General features: G+C 38.8%; 3 protein-coding genes across 3 annotated transcripts; all 3 read right to left on the reverse strand.

Annotated features, from left to right (window-relative positions):
* Positions 1-1775: 1775 nt before the first annotated feature.
* LOC114633553 (olfactory receptor 51I2-like) lies at positions 1776-2714 on the reverse strand. Its single transcript, XM_028782122.1, has one exon. The coding sequence runs from the start codon at positions 2712-2714 to the stop codon at positions 1776-1778; it is 939 nt and encodes a 312-aa protein (XP_028637955.1).
* Positions 2715-10578: 7864 nt separating this feature from the next.
* On the reverse strand, positions 10579-11532 carry LOC114633511 (olfactory receptor 51L1-like). Its single transcript, XM_028782078.1, has one exon. It carries the CDS (start codon positions 11530-11532, stop codon positions 10579-10581), a length of 954 nt encoding a protein of 317 aa, XP_028637911.1.
* A 7105-nt stretch (positions 11533-18637) lies between these two features.
* On the reverse strand, positions 18638-19624 carry LOC114633510 (olfactory receptor 51M1-like). The gene has a single exon (XM_028782077.1). It carries the CDS (start codon positions 19595-19597, stop codon positions 18638-18640), a length of 960 nt encoding a protein of 319 aa, XP_028637910.1. The 5' UTR covers positions 19598-19624.
* Between the last annotated feature and the right edge of the window lie 5025 nt (positions 19625-24649).

Here is a 24649-nt window from a genome sequence, read left to right on the forward strand (position 1 = left end):
AAGAAAATGCACAGAATTAACTCTCCTGAGCCCATAATGGGCCTGACTGAGGCCTTCTGTACATATGTTACAGTTGTCGAGCTTGATTGTCTTGTGGGACTCCTAACAGTGGGAACAAGGGCTGTCTCTGACTCTGTTGTCTGCCTTGGGACCCTTTCCTCTCACTGGGTTGCCTTGTCTAGCCTTAATAGTAGAGGTGATGCTTAGTCTTACTCCAACTTGATATGCCATGGCCGGTTGATAATCATGGAGGTTGGTCTTTACTGAACAGAAATTGAACAGGAGTGGATTGTATGGGGTGGAGGGAGGTTGGGTAAAGAGATTGGGAAGAGAGGAGGAAGGAGAAACTGTGGTTAGGATATAATAATAATAATAATAATAATAACAACAACAACAGCAATCTCTTTCCAAATATACCATTCTAAGTCTTCAGATATAACCACAGATTACCCAGCTATGGCTAAGATTAAACCATGCATGTGTTCTTTCAAAAGTCTCCCAAATGTTCCTGGGAATTTTCATTGAAAATCAGGTTTATACCAAGACCATGAGTACTTATTGATAAATTCAGAGTTTATTTTTTTCACCAGGCTGCTCCCATTGTTTGTTGTTCTTTATAGTTTTCTTTTTTAGTATTCCCTTAAAAAGTAAGTGAAAAAAGTGAAAAAATATCCTGTGACTCACTTAGTTTAACTAGGTCATACATACGAATACATTGGAGTGGATCAATACATTATTGGAGTCTGGTGAAGTCATCATTATTAGAAATTGAATGTGTTTTTAAAATAGACAAATTGATTAATTTATCACCATTTTAAATATAAAATTTGTAATTTCTTGCTTAACGTTTGAGTATCTGTAAGTTTTAAGGCATCATTTTGATGACTATAGAATGTTCCACAATACAATTAAACCCGTTTATTTATTCATCCATTTATGGTGTATGAAAATACTGTTTTGTTGTTAAAATTTTTTCATACAATATACTCCATTCAGGGTTTCCTCTCCCCTACCTCCTCCCAGACACTCCCTACTTTCTCTTTCACCCAACTCCACACCCCTTTTCCCCCTCTCTCTTTAGAAAATAAACAGGCAAACAAATAAACCAGAATTCAAAGAAAAAGAAAAGAAGAGCACTGGGTTTTCATTTTAGCAAGATCTTATTTATTTATTTATTTATTTATTTATATGTTTACTAATTTTATGTGTGCATCTGAATGCTTCAGATTCTTACAAAACTGAAAAGAGGAAACTAAAATTTCCTAGAGCTGGGGTTGCAGGTAGTCGAGTGGGTTCTGGCAACCTAACTTTTGTCCCTTGGTAGAGTAAGTAGTATGTGCTCTTAACTGATGAGCCTCTTCTTTTCTTGTTTGAGCATAACAAAATATACTATCCTGAATATTGCTAGAGAGAATTTTGCATTGAAGTATCTGCCATGATAAGGAAACAGACTATAAATCTAGGCCAGGTCTCAGCACAGGAACTGTTGGATTTAGAACATATGAGCAAACTATCAATTTAGATTGATGCATGTGTTGCATGGCAATGTTTGTTCTCTATGCATTCAGCAACACGAGATACTTGTAAGCTAATCTCTCTCTCTCTCTCTCTCTCTCTCTCTCTCTCTCTCTCTCTCTCTCTCTCTCTCTCTCCTCTCTTCCCCTCCCCTCCACCACCTCCCCTCCCCTCCTCTCCTCTCTTCTCCCTCTCCTTCTCCTGTTTTTGGTGATATGACTGTTTTTTGGGGGGGGGGCTGTAATTGGTGGCCTACTCTTTTAATATTTTCTTTGAAGAAAGAGTTGTATTAACCCCTGGCGAATCTGCCTGTTCTTAGCACTGTAGATGATGGGATTGAGCATTGGTGGTACCAAAAGATAGATGTTGGCCAGGAGCAGGCAGACAGCAGGTGCAGCATGCTTCATGAAGCGATGCACCAGAGCCACGCTGATCATAGGCACATAGTACACAAGAACTGCACACATATGTGACACACAAGTGTTGAGAGCTTTCCTCCGTCCCTCTCCAGAGGTAATGTTTAGTACTGTGTACAGGATCAGCACATAAGAGACAACAATGAGCAGTGAGTCCAGCCCAAAAGTAGAAGTCACGATGCAGAGCCCCAAAATGCTGTTTGGACGAGTGTCCCCACAGGGCAGCTGGATTAGGTCTGAGTGCAGACAATAGGAATGGGAGAGCACATTGTGGCCGCAGAAAGGCAGACGCTTTAGGAGAAAAGGCAGGGGAAACATGAGCAACAGACTCTTCAGTCCAAGTGTAACACTGGTACCAGCAATACGGGGCAGAGTCAGGATGGTGGTGTAGCGGAGTGGGTTGTAGATGGCGACAAAGCGATCCACAGACATGGCTAGAAGAACTCCTGACTCCATGATGGAAAATGAATGCATGGAGAACATCTGCAAAAGGCAGGCTTCAAAGCAGATTTTATTGGCACCAAGCAGAAAGATGCTGAGCACAGTGGGCAGGGTCGAAGCAGAGACACCAAGCTCGGAGAAGGCCAGCATAGCCAGGAACAAGAACATCGGCTGGTGCAGAGAACTGTTTTTCCTGATCACAGCCAGAATGAGGGTGTTGCCCACAATGCCTATGATATACGCGAAACAGAATGGGAAGATCATCCAGGAGTACCATGCTTCCAGACCAGGGAAACCAGTCAGCAGAAAATATTCTGGAGTGAATTGACCGCTGTTGAACATTTTCCTGTGCTTGATATCCGGGGACTTTGTTTTACCAGGGCCACGTATATAAAACACAGCTTATTGTAGATGAAAAAAGACCTTATCTATCTATCTATCTATCTATCTATCTATCTATCTATCTATCTATCTATCTTTTTTCTTTCCTTCTTTCTTTCTTCCTTTCTTCTTCCTTCTTTCTTCCTTTCTTCTTCCTTCCTTCCTTCCTTCCTTTTTTTGTCTGTTATGGTCAACCAATTCATATCTCACCTACATTATGACCAACTCAATGTGACCATCAGCGCAATATAAAATGTGTCATGATTTGCAAGCATATATGTATATAGAAGATAATATGACAAGAGACTGTACTAATCACAAGTCAAATTAATTTCTCCTATTGATTTTATGGTCTTTAACTTTTAAGAATGTATTGTTCCCCTTTCTCTAGAGAAAGAAGGCAATCATACAGAAAGACTAAAATGAATTAAACTAATTGATTAGGCATCCTGTAAATTTCTGCTGAAGTATATTTATATTTAATTTCTAGTGGTGGATAGAGATAAGAATTATAAGAACAATGACTTTAATTGTACATAAAACTGGGCAAATGATAAATACTCCTAAATCTCATTTCTACCATTTAAACAACAGTCAAAACAACTTTGAGAGTACAGAATTATTTGCCTTTACTTTCAAAAACCATCTCTAGGATGGGCTCAGATCTTCATCAGTATCTATTGTAGCATCCCTTTGTGCTTTACACACAGAGAGGGAAACAAATACAGAACAAATCTATGCATCAGAGGTTGATGGGGAGGAGTATTTTGCTCACAGGAATTTTTCTGTGTGCCAGCAAGTATTGTGTTCTTTCAGAAAATTCCTCTACCATTGGTAGTCTACACACTGGACTGTGAGGTTCACTGTGTGAGTAGGGTGATGGGCAAGACTATAGATCTTTTAGAGTACATATTTGAATCAACTCAGCAGACATGAGGACAAAATATTAGTGTGTGTTTGTGATACCCCTGAAGTCCTCCCTGAGGAGGGAGTGGATCTAATTATCTCATCAAAGAGACAATCGCCTCTCAAGAAGATGGAATGTGACTCTGCTTGCTAATATATGAGAAAATTTCCTCTACTCAGCATTGGAGTGAGATCTTACTTGCCGAGATATGAGGGAACTTCTGCTACTGAGGATAGGATGTCCCCTCTGTCATCAGATGAACATGTATGTGTATATCTGAAAGCCTTCTGGAAAGAATGAAGCTTGGCATTCTGGGAAATGTCCTGGAAAGAGGCTGAGGCATTGACTTGTGGATAACTTGATTTCAGGTGTCTGCTTTCTAGAAGGTGAAAGTTTTGAGCTTGGACTTTAAAATCTGTGAATGGAGATCATTATGTTAATAAGTCAAACGAGTAGGCAAAGGAGTAGGTCTAGTAGTATTTATGAAACTTTGAATTGCTGTTGTCACTAACCACAAGAAACTGATATTGGCCACTGTAGAAGATAATAGTTCTCTAGGCAGATACCTGGATTTCCCCTCATGAGTAAAGGTCAGAAATGGATCAGGAGCATCTTGATAGAAGTATTCTGATACTCAAGATTCTGTCTCTTTTAAATTAGTATTACAGGATATAGATTTCCTTCCCACTTCTACTTTTCAGCCTCACTTCTTCATAGTGTTAGTCTAAATTTCTACCTGCTTATAATGTTTAAAGACATTGTACATTTTCCATAGTTTCCTTTTCTTGTTTGGTGTACATGAGTCAGCTCTTGTATGCCTTATTAATGGCTTTGAGACTTCATCTCTTGCGCTGTAAATTTTAGAACATTATACCTAAGACCAGGACTGCAGGTTACTTGAGTGCAGAAGCTTAGCTCATCTTGGTTCTCTCTGGCTCACAGCTGTAAAGCACAGGTAAGTATAATTTCTTGCCAGTGGGTTTTCTTGAACCTTGTCTGAGCTAATGCAAATGAAATTAATATACAATGCCTTTTCAACAAATTTACTGTGTGAGTGGGGTGATGAGCAAGAATATAGATCTTTTAGAGTACATTGGAGAAGCAAGAGTAGCATTTCTATCATCGATACATATGTAGTATTTAATTTTCAAGCAAGTATTACTCCTTAAGGACCCTTTCTCACTTGTCCTGTGTACCAGCTATATTTTTCCAAGTTAAGCAATTTTATGGTTGCCCTCAATTGTCCATACTGAAGATATTAACTTTGTATTTTTAACTGAGACTTAACATTATTGATATTTTTTCAAAAGTCTGGTATGATTATAAACAGTGATTTTTCTTTGCATGTCATGCTATTTTTCATTTCATTAAGAATCTCCTCGTTTGTAGGCATTCAACAGCAGCATAAAAAAAAAGTTGTTGAATGTGAAATTAGTAACTCAGAACAGACAAGGTTCTGGATTCCACCTGCCCCAAGGGAAGAAACCGGAAGAAAATAAACTCACTGATTATGCAGGTGGAGGGAGGGAGACATGCTATAGAATCCAGCTGAAACTTGGGTTGCTCATTGAACTGTTGCAGAGGTGCTCCCTCTAGGGACATCAGTATAAAGGAAAGTAACACTTCTACATGTCTAAATGGTTTGGTGGAATGGAAATTAGTGATCTCTGAACACAACCCATCAATTTGAATTAAGTGAATATGAGTGATAATTTTGTTCCAAATTTCAACATGAAGAAAAAATGTGTTTTTTAAAAAAATCTCATGTATATCCTCTGAGTTAAAGAACATCCTCTTTGAAGCAATGCCTTATGCTTTAACCTAGGCTTGATATGAACTCATGGAGGTCTTCTCTCCTAGACCAAGCACTGGTGCTAGAGGTGTGAGGCACCCACTGGCTATACACTTCATAATGTCTTTTAAAAGCTACTGTGCAGGATCAACTGCTGTGAATCTTTTCTACATCGTGACAGGATTACCTAAGCTTGCCTTTCTTACACATCGCTGCTGTTTTATTGATACTTACATTCCTCCCTCCTTCTCCTTTTCTCCTTCCACACACATCTCCTTTCCTTTCCATTTTGTTCTACACTGTAGTAGATTGATTTTACTTGTTGGGCTAAGTACTTCTGAGATAAACATAACCTGCTATTCCATATGTCTTTGTGCAATATGTAGCCTCCAGATTTGTGGTTTATCAGATTTAAGAACTGAGAGAGATCTTGGTTAGAGACACCTCAAGTGCCCCTCTGTCATTTTGAGACTATCTACCACACACCAGCATGTGTCACAAAGGGATAAAGTATCTTTCATGATATGGAGGATGAGGAAACAAAATGTATACTAGGTATGAGTATCAACTCAGGACAAAAATCACAGGTTCAGGCTTACCTGTAGATTCCCCATGCTACTGATGCCACAGATAGAATTTCCAGGGTAATACTAATCCCTCCTGTGTGAAAGTACTCACCTACATTGTGGTTATCCCAGCCTGGTGTTTAGCACACTAATAAGAGGCCCTTTGGCCCTTCTATTTATCATGACCCAGGAATCATGCCCTTCTTTCCACCCCATCTTGTTGGTCAATCTCCCTAGTGATATAGTCCAACCAGCCTTTGAAGATTGCCCTACCACTGTGCCTACTGGAATAATTAGGCCAAGAGAAGAGGATCTCAGGGGTATTGTCTAGGCTTTAAAGTATGAGAAAGCAAGAACAAGATGTATGTGTTTGTTTGTGTGTGTGTGTGTGGTTTTACATGCACGTGCAAGTGTGTAAGTTTACGTAAACACAATTTAAAATACGTATACATGTGCACAAATGCTTGTATATACAAAATACTAATGTTTATGTAAAATTTTAATTGGAAGTTTACATAAATTTATGATCATGTATACCATATTTTACCATATATTTAAATGTATCAATTGAATATGTTCATGATTTTATATGTACACGCATGCACTACATTTCTTTACATATGCATATATCTATAGAATATAAAATATTTATTTAAATATTTAGTATGAATAATATTTAAATATTAATATTTATAGCTTTTCATAAATATTCTAATGCTAATTCTTTCTTCATTCTATTACAAAATCTTAAACCCACTAGACATAGCAATTCATATGTCCTGTGGGCACAAACATGTTACCTTATGCTAATCCAGCTAAATACGATTTATAAAGCTGTTTGGACTTGTAGCTTACATGCAGACTAGGCCCTTTTACCTAGATTAGGTCCTTAGGACATGCCAAGGTCACACAAGCACCTAAGGCCTGACATATTTTATGATTAATTCTCTTTGTTGCTTTTCCCCTGTTGTGCATGCTTCCAAGGGTGTGAAATTCTCATTGGGAACTATATCATCAAGCCTTCTTCTGGGTCAGTCAAACACCGATTGCAACTTACTTAAAGCACTGATAAATATTAAAAATAGTAAAAAAAAAATCTCTGAGAAATTAGATGACTACATAAAGTTGAGATACTGTGATACTTGTAGTTTTGAAGGACAGAGTTACTGCTGGGTCTTAGAAACTCTATTGGATAATCTCGCAAGTAACAGGCAGTTCTGGGCCATTAGCAAGTAGGTAGTGAATTAAGACATGTGAACACATCAGGAGAGCAGATAGTTGACTAGATAAATAAAATACAATTTTTTTTGAAAATAAAAATACAATTTTATAAAGAAATCCAATACAAAAGTAGTGTTCATTCTGACATAATGGGCAAAACTGGCAAACTATTAACCAATAATTTAAAAAAACACAAGTTAATGTGATCAGCAAAAGATTACATCGATTTTTATTAAATTTTAAGAAACACTGTTTAGGGTTAGGGATGTAGCTTAGTGGTAAAGGGCTCGCCCTGGGTTCAATCCCTAGCCTGAAAACAAAGAAAACAACAAAAAGCCATTATTCTGAGCTGCAAGTGTCTGACTAATTGATTTAATAGTCATGCTTTCCAGATTTTGCAGAAGCATGTAATAAAAAAGACATAGTCATGAAGAGAAGAGAGTTGGGTGAGCTAGGTGCAATTATCCTGGTACATTAGTGGTGAGTTCTTTCAAAGCTTTTAAAAAATAAACCATTCCTACACTACTCAAGTTGCTCTAAGATATAGTTTTAAAGTACCGGTGCGCTTTCAGTATGAGTTTTTTGAGCCTTAACTTCATCATAAAAGTACAAAACCTAAGTAACATGTTACAAGCAAAAAAACCAAAAAAAAACAAAAAAACAAAAAAACAAAAAAAAACAACAAAAAAACCCCAAAACAGCTGCTTTTTTTGATTCACATCTGGGATATAAATTAAAGAACCCAAGGGTTTAGGTCTAATTTAGATGATAGGCAAATGTATAGAATGGGCAGAAAAAAACAGCAAAACAAACGAGGGACACTGTTGAGCAAAATCGGAAGCAGGACAGAGTTGGAAATGGGAATCATGGGTAAGCTATAATATTTGAAGATTGACTGAATGCTGAAACTAGCTCCGTTTCTCCCACAGCAGGGAGACAAAAGCGATGAGAGGAGACTAAGTAATTCACTCTGAGTCGGCAAGGAGCGGTCAAGGTGTATTCTCTGAAGACTGTAGTCACAGATGTGATCAAAAGAGGGCAGCAGAGGGCTACCTGTCAGAGCTGGCTTGCCAGATGTTTACAGCTACAGTAAAAGTTGGAGACTAGTAGCTGGCTTGTTTACTGGTCCTTTGAGTTATGCTGTTAGCTTCTGGAGTGAGGAGACAGTGTATTCTGCATTTGCTTTACACACACACACACACACACACACACACGTGCATGCCCATATATATGCATGTGTATATGCAGAAATATATATAAATACAATCTGCTAAGTCTATTTTTGTTGTTTATGTTTCTAAGTGGACCAGTTTGCACTAGACAACCAATAAGGGCTCATCTTGGGAAAGCTAACTCTCCTCCTCCTAGCAGTGTAAGTTGCCTGTTGTTCTTTGTGTAGGGGTGAGTCATCTTGGAATTTCCTCTTCCCATGTTAACAGTCCTATTGATGTTGCCGTTGTTCTGGTCTTATCTACACAGCCATTTCAAGGAGAGACTAAACTAGAGAACTTTTATTCTCAAAGATTATCAAGACACCTGAGAGTTTTAAGCTGAGTTAGCAGAAGTGCATTACCAATTTACTAAGTGTAGAGCTATCCATTTTATGTACTTTCTGATGGCCAAAAGAAGGTAGATATTTGGTAGGCATACTTCTGGCAACAATCCAATCCAGTCTTATTATGGAGATCTCTGAGAGAGCTTGGTGTCCACTATTGGAAGCCACATGGTTATTTGTCAGAGAGGAAATCTGTTATTTGCCTGCTATTATAAATAGACAATTTTCTGCCCAAAACAGAAGCAATTTTAAAAAACGCTCAGCAAATGTATCATAGGTCTAGATAACAAAGGAGATGACAGAACTGTCATAAAATCTTTTGGGTCTTGATACCATAGATAGCAAGGTTCATCAAAGAAGAGATGACTAGGATGCAGTGCCCATGATGGTGTACCAGGGGCAAGGTATGGCACCCTAAGCTGTGTATCATGATCAGGGGCAATGTAGGCACACAGAAGCCAAGCACAGCCTGTATGTGAGAGGCACAGATCTTGAGGTTCTCAATTTATGATCAAATGACTTTGGACACTAGGCCAGAGTATGAATAAAAAGAAGTGACCTGAACTCTAATGGTACATTAGTTAAGAGTGTGTTCTACTCTGTAGTGGACCTGGGTTTGATTTCTTAATGCCTACATGATGGCTCATAACCACCTACAATTCTAGCTCCCGGGAATTAGATTTATCTTTTGACCTCCGTAGGTTCCTTCACACACATGGTACACAAACATACACTCAAGCACACACATCTATAGATAATATTAAAATAAATGATATATGTGTATGCTTACTTTGTGACAATTGCTCAGCTTATATTTCTTCTGTAGGGTTGCTGCTCATACATTTCCCTTCCTTGTCAAGGACATTTCATCCATGATTACGTAAAAAACTATAATTAAACTGGGTCACACATAAAATGAGCGTGTGACAGAAAGCCAGAGATCTGTTGGAGAAAGGGTTCCAGTGTGAGAGGGGTGAGATGAAAGTGGAGACTAGGAGATGCAAAGACTAAAATTGCTTTTATCCACATATGAAATTGTCAACCATTAAAAATTAAAGCATTGTGGGGCTTTATGAAAAACATAGTTAATTCCAAGGAGCTGAAGAAGCAGTGATCTGTTTAGAAGGACACTATTTCCATGATGAATCATCAACTTCTTGCTCTTAGTCTGTTTGTTTCTTCTTCCATGAAGACCCCCTAGCCCTGTGGGGAAAAAGAGCTGTGACATGTATATCTTATTTAGGGCTGAACACTCCAGTCTCTTAGTCTCTGTACTTTGACCTGCTGAGGTCTCTCTGTTACCACCATCTATGTCAGGAAGAAGCTTCTTTCGTGAGGGCAAAGAGGTGCAATGACCTACAAAAATAGCAGTAAGTTATTAGGAGTCATTTTAACACTGTGTCCAAAGAGAATATTGGGAGGATTAATCACTAGTAAAAATGTTAGTAAAAATGAAATGTATAAGTCACTAACTTCCATATCATTCTAGTAATTTATTGGTAATAATGTTATTACAGAAAGTAGAGTCAAATTTGTGAAGGACTAGCCCAAGTTATATTAGACTGCAAACATTGTGTAAAAACTGTCACTTATATATTTCAGAGAGCAATGTGTACATATTTGTATGTACATATGTTAATTCTTCTCATCAACTTTAATATTGTAATCAGTTCATGACAACCATACCACCATAAGTTTAGACACTTTTTCTGTGCTGAAAGGATTCTGGAAAGGATCTTTGACTCACCCCTCAACTTCAGTTACCACAGTCCATCCCCAAAGTGTTACTGAATCTTACCCAGTGAAATCACCTTAACAATGGCCCTGCGGATCTGTTGAGTCTTGATGCTGTAGATAACAGGGTTCATCACGGGTGGAAAAAGCACAGACACTGTGCCCATTAAGATGTGCACCAGGGGTGAGGTATGTTGTCCAAATCTGTGCACAATGGACAGGCCCAGAACAGGAACATAAAAACAGAGCACAGCTAGGATGTGGGAGACACACGTGTTGAGGGCCTTGAGCCTTTCCCCTGCAGAGGCAATGGCCAGCACAGTGCGGAGGATGACAGCATAGGAGAGTAGGATGAAAAGGACATCTGAGCCCATGGCCAGCATGATGATGCACAGTCCATAGAGTCTGTTGAAGCGTGTGTCAGAGCAGGCCAGGCGAATCATGTCCTGATGAAGACAATAGGCATGGGAGAGAGCACCAGGGTGACAGTAGTCAAATGTCAATAGGTGTAGTGAGGGTGCAGCTGTAATAGCTGCACTCCGCATACCCAGCACCACACCTATCAATGCCACACGAGGCCCAGTGAGCACAGATGCATAACGCAGTGGGAATCGGATTGCCACCAGACGGTCCAGAGCCATAGCAAATAGCACTGCTGATTCCATGAAGGAGAAAGAGTGTAGGAAGTGCTGCTGGAGCACACAAGGCACCAGACCCACCATCCGAGCATCAAACCATAACACCCCCAGCACAGAAGGCAGAGTTGACATGCACAGGCCCAAGTCTGTCACAGCCAAGATGGCCAGGAAATAATACATGGGCTGGTGGAGGGAAGGCTCAGTTCGAACCAGATGCAAGATAGTAGCATTTCCCAGGATGGCAACAAAGTACCCCATAAATATGGGCAATGAAATCCAATGATGAGCCCACTCCAGGCCTGGGAAGCCAGTCAGCAGAAATATAGAGTAGCTGAAGTTGGCACTTGGTAGAACAGACACCTTCATTTTCAAGAGCCTGATGCACTCTGAGGAAGAAGGCACTCGGTCAAAACTTCGGACAATAAGGATAAGCCCTACCAGTGTCACAGGTAAAGTCTCCCACTGAGTATTCTGTCTGGTCTCCATTAGACTCAAAGGCCTCCTAATTAACTACTTTCTTCTCAAGCTGGATATGCCCTTTTCCTATTTAACCATCGTTTTTCTTGTTACTATGTAACATGCAGCTCCACTTAGTGACATTAAACATGAATGAATTTTTCCCTGCTCTTGACAAAATAAATACATGGTCACCTCAAATTTCTTCAAACAAACAAACAAAAAACAAAACCAGGGACAGCTATGTGTCTAAATTCCTTTCTCAAATGGTCTTAGTCTGGCCTTACTTTTTTTCTTTTTTCTTACAATAAGTTGTTTTTAACTTTTCTAAACAAATTGCCGCATCACTGTGAAGGTTTTCTACTTTCATCTCCCGATTTTTATCATCTGGCTATTAGACACTTTCCACATTGTCTATGGGAACAGAAGATGAGCTATGTTCTTCTTCCCAAATCCAAATCTTTTCAAGGAACTCCAGGCTCTCCCTGCCTAGACTCCAGCCTCAAATATTTTAGTGTCTCTGGCCATTTTCTTCCTCAGAGAGCTTTGTATGTTATATCTACTCACTCTGGGTCTTTAAAGACACATAGTCACCATTTACTGAGATTTCTAATTACTTAAAAGTAACAGACTACCTAAGTAATCCTTGAAGATAAAGACTTTCTAACTGCCAAGTAGAAGTTAGACACTAATTTATCTTAACATGTAATTTCAGAGTTACAGGCACACTAGATCTCTTCTACCGTTTTGATTTTTCTCATTAAAAATTCTTATAGAATACAGTTTGATCATATTCTTATTATGCCTTCTATCTCTGTAAAGTTTTGCCTCCTCAGAAATCATACTGGAGTCCTGATAGATTGTACACAACTTTATTAGAAACAATTAGAGCAATGTTTCTAAATCAGAGATTTCAAGTGTACAATTTTAGTAAGCTAATGTGGACTCAATAGTAACAAAGCCTTGCCTATGCCCTAACTAGTTCACAGGCAGGACACCTAGGACAATGCTTACATGCCAAAGCACGTCTCAGTGCCTATATAGCACTTGCTTTCATGAATAAATCAACTCAATGATGCTTCCCATTAAAGGAAAAGATTTGAGATTTAATTAATATACTATATGTATAGAATTTAGGACAAGGTTTTGAAGAGAAAAAGAAATATAAATGTATTCTTTGTTATTGCTCCTGATCCAGAACTGGTTTCCTAGACTTTATCTCTTTTAATCCACAGAATGGAATTTCTCCTCTATTTTATGTAATGTGTTAAATATCAGCAGCTAGTGCCTATGAAGGACCAGTGACATACTGGAGGACTCAGAGGTTATAGTACAATTGAAAATGAAAAAAAAGTTAATGAAGGAAAACTTACAGTTTAAATCAGGAAAAATTAGGTTGAGAGATGAATTGACAAATGAGATTGAAGAAAGGGTTAAGGTACAGTCAGAGTAAGATTTGTGAAAGTTGAGGGACACACTGGTGTGGCCTTTATAAGAATATGCAAAGTTAGATGCTATGATGGTCAAAGAAACAGGATAGGTTAGGTGTCTAAGAAAGCAAAATAATGCAAGTGGACCAGCACTGAAATGATGCTGAGGAAGATACAAGAGGACAGAAGACTGAATGTCAGAAGAAAGGGAATTTGTGAAACTTCGAGGGAGAAACTGAGGAGCAGGGGATACTGAAGACATGGGAAAGAGAGGGAAACGACAAGAGCTTGAAAAATGGCAATTGGCGTGTCAGAGAAATGCATAATGCAAGATCTGCAGTAGGAATTAATGACATACAGATGTAGAAAGAGAGCTTGCATAGATGGAAGGCTTTAGAAGAATTAAGAGAGGCCTGGGACTAAGAACAGATGGGGAAAGGCAGAGGAGAAACAGAAGGAGAGACACAGAGGGATGTGAGAAGGGGAAAAGGTTGAAAAACAGCAGGGAAGGGAGGTGGAGAGGAAGACAAGCAGCAGAGGGTTGGCATTGTGAGGAGCCTGGAGGTCAGTACCCGAGAGAGGGAGGAATCAACATCCTCATCTCAGTAAACACCACAGCCAAGAAGTGGTGCAGTTCTCCAGCACAGGTGGTATGATGTGATGGCTGAGGGTACTGGCTCTGGGGTTAGACCTCCATTCCAACCATAGCTGCCTTGTCTTTTAGTCCCGCGCTTAGGCATAACATGTCTTAGTCTTAATTTCTTCATCTGGAAAGTTGAAACAACTACAGTTTTCCAGATTACTAAGTCATTTACATGCAGTTTTAAGGTGACATATACTCAATATATGTGGATTATTGGGTGCAATTTCCAATATTACATTCTTCTTAAAAATTATTCCATGATACTTTTCTGTTACAAGCTGGGTATGGCTCTTCATGTCTACAGGAGGCAAATTTAGTGGATAGTCTGACAGTGGTGAGTGGACATATCATATCTGAAAGCCTGACATTCTTAAGCATGATTTTGGATAAGCCATCTACATGGTTTCTTTTGATGATGGATAATTTTCATCCATGCCTTATCTGTCTTACAGGAAAATGATGTGGCTTATTGAACTTTGAAAGGACTTGGTTTAAAAGGTTGGAAGCTATGTTAGTCAGGGGCACGCTTACAGAGATTAAAATTTCTTGTCTGAAAAAAACCATAACCATTCCACTATAAAGTACAGCCCAGTAGCAAGCCCAGATTTCTCTTCCTAATAGAGCACGGAGCAAGCACAGAACAGTGACCCAGTCACAGATTGGCCATCGTTCTGGGAGCTTCCCTATCTTACAGCTCTCCAAGAGTTCTGCTGGATATGAGATATCACAGAAGGTCCTGTGTAGGCTCCCTTTACCATAATCCAAATGGTTTCCAGCAACTTATGATGTTGTACAGCTTCTTTCCAGGCCCTTCAGCTTTTCCCTCTCCTGTACCAGCCTCTTCTGGCTGATTCAGGCTAATGTATTGTGGACTGCACTGGGATCTTTAAGAGCCTGGTGTTTCTCCTTTGGGCCTTGGGGACCCCTGAGAATTCTGCTTAGATTGATGCAGATCTTGCAAACACAAAACAACATTGAAGATCTTTCCAAAAGAGCCTGGGTGCCTCAGTTATGTTCAGTGGAAATGTAGCAGTGGCCTGGAAGTAACACAGGCAATGCTTCAGTGAACCAAGTGATCCTTAACTCTCCTCTCATGCAGCTACCATACTGTTTAACCATCTTCAGATGACCTTCAGCTTTTCCCCCATTCTTTTCTCTAGCATATCCCTTGAGATCCCCCTGGTGACCGTATAATTGCTCACACTCCTGAATTCAGGAAATAGCTAACGATTACAAGTTTGCTCAGATATTTGAACACCAAAGTAAATAAAAAAGAATCCATGTCTTTGAGAAAACAGGAAATGGATGTAAAGAGCCTGTGTGAGAGATAAAGGAAATGTGTGAAGGTTCTGAATCATCACTAAGTGATACATGAAGTTATGTGATTATCAATTTCTTGAACAACTATATTTTACCAATGCAATCCTGCCCTCAAAAGCCTCAGGAACTCAAATGATGTTAAACAAGATGAGGGATGGCACAGACCATTTACAACAAAGAATCATTTGCAGGGATAAACATGCTTATGATAAATTTTGTTTGCTTGTATTTTTTATAAGTACTATGACATAAAAGCACAAATTTCTGCCATCATATAGAACAATGTCGTATTTTGTTATTTGGGAAGTTATTTTGCCTCTTGGCCCCACTTGATTTATCTGTAGATTACTGACTTTTTAACATCACTTATCGAGTAAGGTTACTATCTAGTTTAAATGATCTATACCACACTGAGGCTTTATAATGATTTCTAGATTACATTATGTGTTTAAAATAGCTTCTAGCCTCAATAATGCTCTATATCTGTAACCCCTGCTCTCAGGAAGCTGAAAGAGAAGGATCATGGGTTCCAGGCAGGACTGGGATACATACAGATCTGTCTCCAAATTAAAGGTACTATGGGAGAAATATTTGTATTATCCATTCAACTTTCTAGGGAATCTAATATTGTCCTAAAGTGAATCTATTACAAACCTGTCATTTCTCTTTTGCTGTTTGTTCTTTTTTTCTTTCACTTTTGGATACAAAATCAAAACATTCATAATACAGTATGGCAAAGTACATTAAGGTTAAGGGCTAAAAGCTGGAATTTCTTTCACTAAGACAGTAGATTCTGAAATAAAAGATCTTGAAATAGTCTGTGAAAAGCAGTCACGTTAAATTTTATTTCAATTCTGGAATCTTGGATTTTATTTTTCTGAGACAGTTGGACATGGTGTTATATGTCTGGAATTCAAGTCAGCACTGGAGAAACAGAAACAGAAGAATCAAGAGTTCAAGGTAACCCTGGGCTTCACTGCAAGTTTGAGACCAGTTTAATCCACATGAGATCCTGTCTGAGAAGTCTAATAAGTAAATAAATAAATGTGAAAAAGAAATGAATAGAAAGATTTTTTTTCTCTAGAAATATCAATTTCTCATTTGAGTAAAAATGTCTACCTAATTCTCAGGTGATATTGAAAATAATTAATACACACTGTCATTATTCATGCTTAGTAAATGGCAATATGCACTGTCATTTTTCATGCTTAGTAAGTGTTAATACACACTATCATTGTCATCGTCACCAAAGAAGTCATATAGGATGTTCCAGAGTCTTTGTAAATTACCATTTTAGGCAATGCAACTGAGTCATGATATTTGGAAAAACTGACTTGTGATAAATATACTGAAACATATAAACAAGATTAAGTGTAATAGTGTCCTTTATAATAGGTATAAATGTTCTGAAAAACCTATGCCTTCTGATTTTTCTGTTCATAAAAGCTTTCTCTTCTTTTTGTTCTATTCATAAAACTTTTCTCTCTTTTCTTTTTAGTGAGAGTTTGGTTATGCAACCAAGGTAGGCAGGTCTTGAATTCAAGTGTAATTTCTGGGGTTTCCAACATGTACCCCCATGCTTAGCTTTTATGTTATCATGTGGAAAATAGTTTCCTAGGTATTAAACATTATTTTAATAATCAACAATTTTATTAAATGCATTGACTCATAACTTTTGAAGTGTGTTTGGCTTGCATATTTTATGTGCCGTACTTTTTATTATGAACAGCACAATTAACTTTTTGTAGTAACTTGCTAAGTGTTCAGGCTGTTTATGCAAGACCTAAAGTTCAGAATAAAACTTACATGTAAGGAGTATCTTCCATTAAAGCTGCAGAGTGTCTAAACAATCAGTGTTACTACACAAATATGCAACTGCATAGATATACACACATATGTATACATACACACATATATAGGCATAAACAGAAAAACATACATAATCTATATACATATGCATGTAAACACCCCCCCCAACATATACATCCAAGATCATCCAGAAACCAAGAGATCAGGATCTTGAATATGACTCTTGGGAAGCCTTGTGCAATGTTTGATGTCTCTGTGCAGGGGGGAAAAATTAGAGCTGCCGCAGTGGTGGGGTCCCGGGAGGCTTCCATGCTGTGGCTGATCCCACATGCAGGAGGAACGTCTATGGTTCCAGCGGCCTGGAGGCTTTGGTGGTGGCAGGACCCAAAGACACGAGGAAGTCTTTGGTTCCAGAAAGGTTTATTGTCATGGAGGATGGTGGATGGATCTAGGCATACCATACTCCAGTAAAACTCAGGGCAGTCCTGAGTTATATAGGAAGGGAGAAAGGGGGAGGATCTGGGGAGGATCAGGGGAGGCATGCTTAATTTGCTCCGCCCTCTGGCCTTCATTAGTATGTAAATCCCTAGGCCCTGAGGCCTCTACACTTTGGAAGGGGCTGTCTGGCCTTCATTAGTATGTAAATCCCTAGGGTCTGAGGACTATAGTCTGGCCTAAGTGACACAACAATGTAATTCTATGGAGACTGGACTGCTTTTCAGGACCCCTGGGTTCTTGGGGTGCACTGAACTCCTACCGGTTCTCACCCAGAGTCTCTGGATTCTAGGCAACTGCTCAGCCATGACCCAGGATACCCTTACACAGTCCCACATCTCTGTATCAACAAACCATTTTCTTCGGTGACTGTGTCTCTTTTGCTATCATTGATACTTACTAGTGAAGATACATTATATACCAGTCATTGAATCTACAGCACATAGATTTATTAATGGTAGATGCATCTATAATACCTGCAAGGAGTTTAAATTAGTTCTATATCCTAATGGAAGCATGTATACAATACAAGAACATACAAACCATATGCTAATTTATGACAAACATTAACATGGTAAATACAGGGTACTATGAAAAAAAATACAGCCTTGTTTGCTCTGTGTTTAGAAAACTGTCTGTCATTTAGGAAGTAACATTAGAGGTTAAAGGTGAGACTAAACATAAATGATGATCAGTTGTGGCAGGGTAGGGCTGGATGCTCTGCAGATTTGGAGTTCACATGTCCTAAGCAATGGAACTGTGACCCAACATGTTTGTCACAGTTTCCTTGACTGAACCTGTTCTCCTGTACATCACTGTGCAGCAGCTCACGACTACAGCAGCTGGATGTACACAGTGGCTTCAGCTTAACATTGAATTGAGTTGCAGGGTTCAAGGATTAAAACAAAGAAGCAAGATAAAATCCTGAGCAGACTCAGGAGGAGGTTCAAGGGCTTCTATTACAGGAACGATCATAGAGCAACAACTTCAGGAAGAGTTGAGAGATTATTTTTAAATACTTTAGGGGAAGTGTGTCAGATTTTAATAAATTGGTGTGAGTCTGGGATCTGACAGTAAGGCTTAACCAGAGTAGAAAGAGAGGAGGAAGATTTTGGCTAAGCAGAAAAGATGGGAAGAAAGAGGCATCATAATTTAAGAAAAAGGTCTGTGTTCTTGAGCTACAACTTGAAAGAAAAGAAACATACTTGCATTTTATTTATGACTTGGAGGTTGAAGCTATCGTGATGTTGGATGTTATGACAGGTACTTAATGTGATAGAATTTTGACTTATTAAAGTAAGGACATTCAGTGATTCATTTATCCCCAGGACTTAGAATTGACCTTTCTAAAGCCTAGGAGCCTGATGATTGCTCTTCTGATCTCCTTTGTCTTAATACTATATATGACTGGGTTAAGCATGGGTGGTACAAAAAGGTAGATGTTGGCCATGAGAAGATGCACAGCAGGTGGAGCATGTTTCCCAAAGCGGTGTACCAAGGACAGCCCCGTCATGGGCACAAAGAACACAAGCACAGCACAGAGATGTGAAGTACATGTTTGGAAGGCTCGGATCTGCTCCTCTTGGGAAGCCAGACCAGCCACCGTGTATAAAATGAATCCATAGGACATTGCAATGAGCACGAGGTCCAGCATCACAGTGAACACCACCAGTGACAGTCCATATAGGTTGTTGAAAGTGGTGTCCACACATGCCAGGTGTATCACTTCCTGGTGTAGACAAAATGAGTGGGAGAGGATAAGAGGTCCACAATAGGGAAAACTCTTCAGGAGGAGGACAATTGGGATAAGAGCTACAGGCCCCCTAAGGATGACACATAGGCCTACCCTCATTACCCTCTCAACGGTGATAATGACTGAGTACCTCAGTGGGTGGCAGATGGCCACAAAACGATCAAAAGACATAACAAGGAGCACTGCAGACTCCATGAAAGAAAAAGAGTGGATGCAGAACATTTGGATTTGGCAGGCTCCAAAACAAATGCCATGGTAATTGAACCAAAAGATACCCACCATGGTTGGCAAGGTAGACACTGACAGCCCCAGGTCAGTGAGTGCAAGCAAGGAGAGCAGATAGTACATGGGTGTGTGCAGACGAGGGTTGGTCTTAATAATCATCAGAATGAGGCAATTGCCTGAGATGGCCACCAGGTACATCAAGAAAAAAGGGATGAAAATCCAGTGTTCAAAGGCTTCCAAACCAGGAAAGCCACTGAGGTAGAACATGGGGCTAAAATGAGTAATGTTGGACAGGACCATGAATTGAGAAGTAAGAAGATACTGTGCTGGTATTTCTCAAAGATGGACCTGAAAATAAACAGATATTTCTGATTATTAATGAATTCTTCAGCTTTACAAAGACATCTCTCAGGAACTTTGCAATGATCTCTCCCTTCATATCCTCAATCCCACTCATCAGCAGTACCCTTTAGCCATTCACATCACAAATTACTGTCATTAGGCTTCTCCCTCCCTTGTTCCCTCCTTCCTTTCTTTTCTTTCCTTCCTCCCTCCCCCTCTCACAGAGACGATTTCCCTGTGTAGTCCTGGCTGTTCTGGGACTCACTCTGTAGACCAGCTGGTCTTGAACTCAAAGATCTGCCCGCCTCCGCCTCCAGAATACTAATATTAAAGCATTAGGCACCACCGCAGGCTACTTATATTTTTTCCTAGTCTTCTCTACTGGCTTTTTATCATGCACATTCTTTACATATGGCTGCTTTCATCCTTCGGCATTTTTTAGAATGTTCTAATATTTCTCCTTAGGCAATATAAATGACTCTCATGATTTTATTTTCCATTCTTGTTCTGAGAATTAAATCTATGACTTTAGAATTTTTCTTTTAATTTCCGCATTTGTATGAAGTAGCACATACAAATGTGTAACTTGATGTTTCACAGCTGTTTTTGACAGTTTTTTAACTGTTTTTTTTTTCATAGTTTACTGTTTTTTTGACAGTGTTTTTAACTGTTTTTCAATTCCATTATACTTAAATTGTGGCCAAGTAGAAGCCAACAATTTTGTCTTTCAGCAACTTTTTTATTATTTTATGTTACTTATCTTAGGGGTATATATGTCACTTTGTTGTTTTTGATATTTGCAATGCTGGCATGTAATTCTGATTATGACTTTCCCTCTCCAAACTCTTTGTAGATTCTTTCTAACTCTCCACCCACACAAATCCACAGTTTCTTCCTTTCTCTCATTGCAGTACAAATAGGTATCTAATAATAATAATAATAAAACAATATAAAATTGAAAACAAAACAAACTAGAGAATGATGGAACAAACAAACTACAAGGAACAAAAGAGCTAAAGGAAAAGCAGAAGAAACACATATAGACGCAGATACACATACTTTGTACACACAGAAATCCGATAAAAACATAACACTGGAAACCATAATATATATGCAAAAGACTTATAAGCAGAAAGAAAGAAAGTAAAAAAAGAAAGATAAAAGGAGAGAAACAGACAAAAAACCCAAAGATAAAAAGATGGATAATGCCCAAACAAAGCATTGTGTAACATGGAATCTCCAAAAGTGCCATTGATTTTGGACAACTGTATCTTACAGAAGTACTGTCTAGCTTAGTAAACAGAAAGTGAGAGTCTCTGAACTGGATTGCAGCTTAACTGCTTGATTGGCTGGAAAAACAAACAAAGGGGTGTGCAAATGCAATGGGAGAAGTATAGGGTCCTGATGAGACAAGAATTTTAGTCAATAGTTTAATCTAGATTATGTCTGACTTCACAGTGCAAGAGAATTGTTCTTAACTGTTTTTGACTTCCATTATGCTTAAACTGTTGCCAAGTAGAAGCCAACAACTGCAACAACAACAGCTGCAACAACAACACAGAAAAGAAACATTTTAATAAGATAGGAAAGAATCCAGGGACTTCTGTTCAAACATATACTACAAGAGGTGTCCCACAAGTGCTGATAAGAAGTCAAGACAGCACGAGCTGAGAAAGGACCAAAGTGTAATCAACATGGAAGCCATTAATAATCAATTAAGAAAGGAGCAGTTCCAGCAGAGTGATTGAAATAAAAATCTTACTCTAAGGCATCAAGGTGAAAGAGGGAGAGTGAGAGCCAATGTATCAGAGCGATGGGGTGGGATTCCACGATGCAGATAGCCTTTTTTCATGCTCACATATTGAAAGTGTAATCAGTAAGTGTTCAGGTTTATTTCCCATCACTACATTTAGCTACTTACATGAAATAAGCGGAAGAAGACATGAATAAACTAGATTGAACTTTGGCTAAGTTAGTGTGATCTGAATTCAGAGTATAAGTAAATAAATGATTAATGTACTGTCGAGAATATCATAGGTTAAAAATCCAGTTAAAATATGAGAGGAGTTGCGTCTTGGGCATTTCAAGGTTCTGGGCTAATATCCAATAATCAGTGAGTGAATACCATGTGTGTTCTTTTGTGATTGGCTTACTTCACTTAGGATGATAATTTCTAGTTCCATCCATTTACCTAGGAACCTCTCAAATTCATGGTTCTCAATGGAGGAGTTAGAGTGAGGACTGAAGGAGCTGAAAGGGTTTGTGGCACCATGAGGAGAGCAACAATACCAACCAACCACAGCTCCCAGGGTCCTAACCACCAGCCTGGGAGCACTTATGGAGGGATCCAGGGCTTCAGCTGAATATGTAAGAGTGGAGGGCCCTGCTGGGCACAGGTGGAAGAAGAGATCCTTGACCTCATGAAGGCTGGACGCCCCAGGGGGTGGGAATTTTGAGGGTGGGGAAGTGGGAGTGGGAGGGGTAGGTGGGGGTTACATCCACGGAGAAGAAGAAGGAGGGGTAAGGGGATGGGGGGTTCCCGGGTGGGTGGGGGATGGGGTAAGGGGATAACATATGAAATGTAAATAAAATATCCAATAAAAAAAAGAAAAAAAATATGAGAAGAGGAGGGATAATGACCAGGAACCAGACTTTCTAGATCCTGGGTTAGGCTTGATCATTGATTTTAGGTACGTTATACAATTCTTGATGAGATCTTAAGGGAATAGATGCAACAGTTAAGTTACCAAGAATTATGTCGTGATGATTATGAGCATGAGACAGGGCAGTATGTGCTAGCTTCTGCAGTGATATACTGGGGGAGGTGAATCACATAAAGAGGATCATGGTGACACTGTATTAGGTGGTCCAGAACAGGCCATGGGAGGATAATGCAAGAATGAAAACAAAACAAAACCACAACAAAAATAAAGCCAGTGGTAGCACTCTAGGTCTAAGAAGGAAGTAGAGACAAATTTCTGAGTTCAAGGATGGTCTAGTCTACTGAGTAAGTTCTGGGACAGCATGAGCTACACATAGATGCCTTGTCTCAAAAAACTTAAAGAAAAAATATTTAGTTAAAAACAAACAAACCAGGAAAAGATGAACAAGATCAAATGAGCCCACCACATTTCAGCCAAGGGGTAAGAATATTTTGCCCATTTATCCTCTCCATTTCTTTAGTAGTTCTCTATTCAAATAAATAGTATGCAACTTATTAATTTTATAGTCCATTTAGAGAAATGATTTTTAAATGCACCTGTTGAGGCCTATATTTACTATGTCTTTAAAATATCTGATTTAGTTAGGTTAGCAATACCTACATGCCTTACCGTAAGTTCCTCCTTTAGAAGTTTTGATATCATAGTGTCTGGTTCACTCCTCCTCTTCCTCCTCCTCTTCTTCCTTCTCTTCCTCCTCCTCTATCTCCTCCTTCTTCTCCTCTTCCTCTTCCTTCTCCTCTTCTTCCTCCTCCTTCTCCTCCTCTTCCTCTTCTTCTTCCTCCTCCTTCTCCTCCTCCTTCTCCGCTTCCTCCTCCACTTCCCCCTCTTCCTTCTTTTTTGCCAAGATTATTTTCCCTTTAATTTGCTGGCGAACGAAATTTGTTTGCACCTAAAGTTTGGTTAGTTGATACACATCTATAAACAAACTGTGCATATGTAATTTTACTTTTACTTATTCTGTTATTCTAAATCAATGAATTTGCAGATAAAATTTAGACAATGAGAGTGTTTCTAAAGTGAATATAAAAATGACAAATCTTATTGCCACTTGGTTATCCAACATTGATATATTCTTTCTCTAAAACTCAGGCATTTTCTATTTTGGATGTTGACTATCCTGTCATAGTGCATTTAAATTGTTAAAGTGCTCATTCTCTTATGGCTTTCAAAGTTTGTTAATTCCATGTTCCTTAATACTTGACCACTACATTGGGCTAGATGTAAATGTGTACATAAATAATTAGTTTTACCAAAAATATACCAATATATTCTGGTAACAGTTCCCATTGTGTTCTTCCTCCCCTTACTCAAAATGCTCATGGTACTCAATTTCCTTACCTTAGACTTCATACCTTCTCATTTATTATTAATTATTATGAAGATGCCTATTTGTCTCTAGTCTAGATAATCTTGTTATATTGTCAGTCTGAATGACTGTCTCTTTCCGAGTTGCTTGTGAGTGTGTATACCAAGTATACTTACTGCATTTGCCACTGAGCTCAAGTCCATCAGCCCACACTTAATTCTCCTCTACCTGTGACTTTTAGATATCAGTTACCATCACCAAATATTTACTACGATTTTTTAAATTTATTTTTTACTGGGTTCAATCTTTCTTACCTTTTATGTATTTCTTCATGTAATCCTTTGTCTTTATCTTTGTACTTATCATTTTAGTTCTTAGTTTTCCCATCCTAGTTGAGCCCTCTGACACATAGCTTGCAATGTCTGACCCTCGACCTCCAGAGTTCATCTCCTACTGTCACAGCATCATTTGGAAAGTGCTAACTCTGAGCCACTATGGCAGTCCTTCTTTCACTAGATTCCCTTTCAGGACAGTAAAAAGCTGTGGTAATGGATTCAGTTTCCTGAGGTTAGGAACAATTCACAAAGAATACAAAAAACTTTACACACTTGTGTTTCTTATAACTGTGAATTTTTTATTACTATCTCACAGACTGCACATAAGCCATGTCTCATTCCAAAGTATATTATCTTAATGTTATACAAAAGTTTGTAGAACATTACCCGTGGCCAAGCCCTAACTGGCTTGGTGCCTTTCCAAACGTCCTTTATTTACTCCACTCAGTACACTCATGTCATTAGTTCTTATGCTCTATGCATTTTTTACTTTATTTTTTACATTTTATATTCCTTGCTTCTTAGCAAACAACAGCCTTTGTTCTTCCAACTCATAAATGCTTCCTGATTGTTTAAGACTTAGTACAAATATTCCTTCTTACAATTTTCCCCCAACTTAGTTGTATAGTTAGGTAAGCTCAACTAG

The sequence above is a fragment of the Grammomys surdaster genome, unplaced genomic scaffold, assembly GCF_004785775.1.
Source record: "Grammomys surdaster isolate TR1022 unplaced genomic scaffold, NIH_TR_1.0 693, whole genome shotgun sequence".
NCBI lineage: Eukaryota > Metazoa > Chordata > Mammalia > Rodentia > Muridae > Grammomys > Grammomys surdaster.

Excerpts from the sequence above, each read along its gene's own strand:
- LOC114633553 (XM_028782122.1), bottom strand. The coding sequence starts at position 2,714 with ATGTTCAACAGCGGTCAATTCACTCCAGAATATTTTCTGCTGACTGGT.
- LOC114633511 (XM_028782078.1), bottom strand. The coding sequence starts at position 11,532 with ATGAAGGTGTCTGTTCTACCAAGTGCCAACTTCAGCTACTCTATATTT.
- LOC114633510 (XM_028782077.1), bottom strand. The coding sequence starts at position 19,597 with ATGGTCCTGTCCAACATTACTCATTTTAGCCCCATGTTCTACCTCAGT.